The following is a 3,005-nucleotide window of genomic DNA, read 5'->3' on the forward strand; positions in this document are numbered from 1 at the left end:
CTGCTGGTTTCCAGGACGAGGAGGGCCATTTGGTTGCTGTGGGCCTCCTTGCTGTGGTGGTCCCTGCTGGTTTCCAGGATGAGGAGGGCCATTTGGTTGCTGTGGGCCTCCTTGTTGGGGTGGTCCCTGCTGGTTTCCAGGAGGAGGTGGAGGACGAGGTTTAGGCTGGGGTGGTCTTGGGGGTTTTCCCTGAGGAGGCCTAGGAGGAGGTGGGGGTGGTGCCTCCTGGGAATCATCATCTTCTTCTTCATCTCCATCATCACTAGGGGAGCTCTCTTGTGGAGGCTCTACTTCCTCAGCAGAGCCCTGACGTTGGTTCTCAAAATCTAAAAGGCCATAGCACAAGAATAGATGAGCTCAGTGGCAGATGTCTCTGCCTTTCCACAGACCACACTCTCAGCCTCTTCACTTGGTCCCAGTGCCTTTCCATAGAGAGTGGCTCTAGACCCATGCCCTACACTTGTGGAATATGCAGAACACCTGAGTGATAGCCACCAGAGACAGGAGTTGCTGTCCATTTGTCTAAAAGGAGAACATGGATACTTTGAGTGAAGAGAACACATTTCTAAGACAGATGAAAAGCAAAGGGAAATGTTAACCTCTGTTTTGTGTGTTGCTGAAATTTGGCAAATAGTAGTGTGTGAACTTTCTGCCAGTGATTCAGCTCAGGACACCTAGGTGTGATGTGGAAAGGACGTGTAGGTGCAGTGCAAGCTATTTGCAGAAAAGCCTAAAATGCATGCAGTGGAAAGAGATAGATCATACAGAGTTTATGGAAAAGCTGTTACCACTTCTTTACCATCTAGAAGGACATGGGTGAGTGGAGAAATATAGAAACAAATTCAATAGCCACATGTTTCTGGGCATATCACAGGTAATCATATGATTCTTAGAAGGAACCCAGGAAAGAAAGAATCCATGGAGTGTATACCAGTAATAGCGAGGAGCTGAACAAATAGCTGATGGAGCCCCACAGTGCATCATCTGTCAGCAGTCTCTATGTGAGACCACATGGAGCCTCCTCCTATAAGTTGCAGTAGACACTAACCCTATCTCCTAAAGAACAAGGTAAACCAGCCTCTAATCCTATGAATTCCAGTTGCTAAGGTTTGTCTACATTTTTCAAAGGCTATGGAGCAGTTATCAATTCCCTGACATACAAATGAAGATAAGAAGACACCAGAGGCCTGAATAATACCTGTAGAAAAGAAGGAAGTGAAAGTTGACTGAGGAAGAATTTGGTTTTACCTGATATCAGGTAGGGAAACACTTCATAGATGATCTCTAGAAAATAAAGCACAGATGAGGTGAAAAGTCTGCTGCCACTCTTAGGGGGCTCACAAATATCCTACAAGGAAAGGTGGCTTCCAACTGCAACATGAATAGCCCCACGTGGACTCTCTACAATGCTCAGCCCCTCTCTGGGATCATAACCTTGGACAGAGAAGCAGATGTAATGGGTGGCAGAGCAGGTGCCACGTTAACTCTCAAACATGTTTAAAAATGACCTGGTAGAGACTTCCTTTTTGTCCTCCCTCAACTATATCTGACCTCACTGATAATTGTTTTTATGTATTCAAGTTATATCAGTATCATGTTTTTGTTGGTTTACTATTTTCCTTCATTAAATCATTTGCTTACTTAAATATCCTTTAGGTGTGAGACTATTTATTTCTTTATTTATTTTTTGCAGTACCAGGGATTGAACTCAGGACCCTGTGCTTGCCAGGCAGGCACTTATTCCACTGAGCTATCTTGGCAGCCAATATCCTTTAGATGAAGGGAAATCAGTATTAAGCATTTGTTAATCAAGTGACAGAACCCCTCAAAATACATTAATATATTGGATGTAGTTCAGTGAAAATGATCCATGGTATTTCTGTGTCTCTACATCAGTATGAATCTCTGCTCTCCTATTGAGGCACTTCCAAATAACTCTTACATACATGATGTATCTCTGCAGTGTGTCCTGATTGCCTGAACAGGAAGCCTGGTCCACCCACTGAGATTGTGGAAATATCTACACCACTGGGCTTCCCAGCATTAGTCTTCCCATTTTCCCAACCATGCTTCATAGCACAGAAACATTTCTCTGCAAAAACAAAACTAATCATTCTTCTGATCAAAAATAAAACCAAAATAATATATGCTGGTACTGATATTATCATCAATAAAATTACAGTGTCCTGATATGGAACACAGGCCTAAGGCATCATACCCATGCCACAAGACCTCCTTAGTCCTGACTTTCCTTTCATGGAGTTCTTTTGACACACCCTCATCACCCCTGTAGTGTGGTCTCCTGAATCCCAAGCTAAATGACACCTCACCCTGGACCCCATTTCTCCTACCTTCACTTGAGCTCTGAGCTGAGCTCAAGGCCACTAGGGCAGCTGTCAGCAGGACCACCAGCATCTTGTGGGAGACTCTGGATCTGCCCTGGAGTCTGCACTGGGCAAACAGGACAGCTGCCTTTGTAAGGAGGATCCAAACAATGGCACCTTCAGCTCCACGCTGTGTGACTTCACAAATAAAATGCCAGGATGGCTGTCATTCCTTACTTCCATTTGGGATTGCAGCCCAGAAGGATGCATGAGAAGGAGCAGGGAATGTGAACACAGGCTGCCTGTGTTCTCACAGAGTAACTGCTGACAGATGATGCACTATGGGTGTTGCATCAACTTTTGTTCATCTCCTCCATGTTACTGGTATTCACTGCTCCTTGTCATTGTGTTATTTCTAAGAGTTGAACAGTGGGACTTGGATCACAGAATTGAAAGAACTTGATCTAAACATTAAGCACAAATATTAAGTTGCATTATTTTTTAGGGGAGGTTTATATTTTGTTTTTGGTGCCAAGGACCAAACCCAGGGCTTCCAGCTTGCTAGGCAAGCTTTCTACCACTGAGCCAAATCCCTAGCCTCAAGTGCAAATATTAGGAATGAAGTTCCATTACTGTTTTAACTTCTGTATCAGGGTCTGTGCTGTGCTTTTGTCCTAAAGT

General features: G+C 44.2%; 1 protein-coding gene across 1 annotated transcript in view; it reads right to left on the bottom strand.

The window, feature by feature from the left end:
- LOC101578849 (basic salivary proline-rich protein 1-like) overlaps positions 1 to 2,415 on the bottom strand; it is a 19,453-nt gene extending 17,038 nt beyond the window's left edge. The window contains exons 1-2 of the mRNA XM_023710602.1: positions 2,352 to 2,415; positions 5 to 326 (exon numbers count right to left, since the gene is read on the bottom strand). Of these exons, the coding sequence (XP_023566370.1) occupies positions 5 to 326; positions 2,352 to 2,415 (386 nt within the window). The remainder of the gene's footprint in view (positions 1 to 4; positions 327 to 2,351) is intronic.
- Positions 2,416 to 3,005: the final 590 nt, after the last annotated feature.

The sequence above is a fragment of the Octodon degus genome, unplaced genomic scaffold, assembly GCF_000260255.1.
Source record: "Octodon degus isolate 3935 unplaced genomic scaffold, OctDeg1.0 scaffold00018, whole genome shotgun sequence".
NCBI classification, from domain to species: domain Eukaryota; kingdom Metazoa; phylum Chordata; class Mammalia; order Rodentia; family Octodontidae; genus Octodon; species Octodon degus.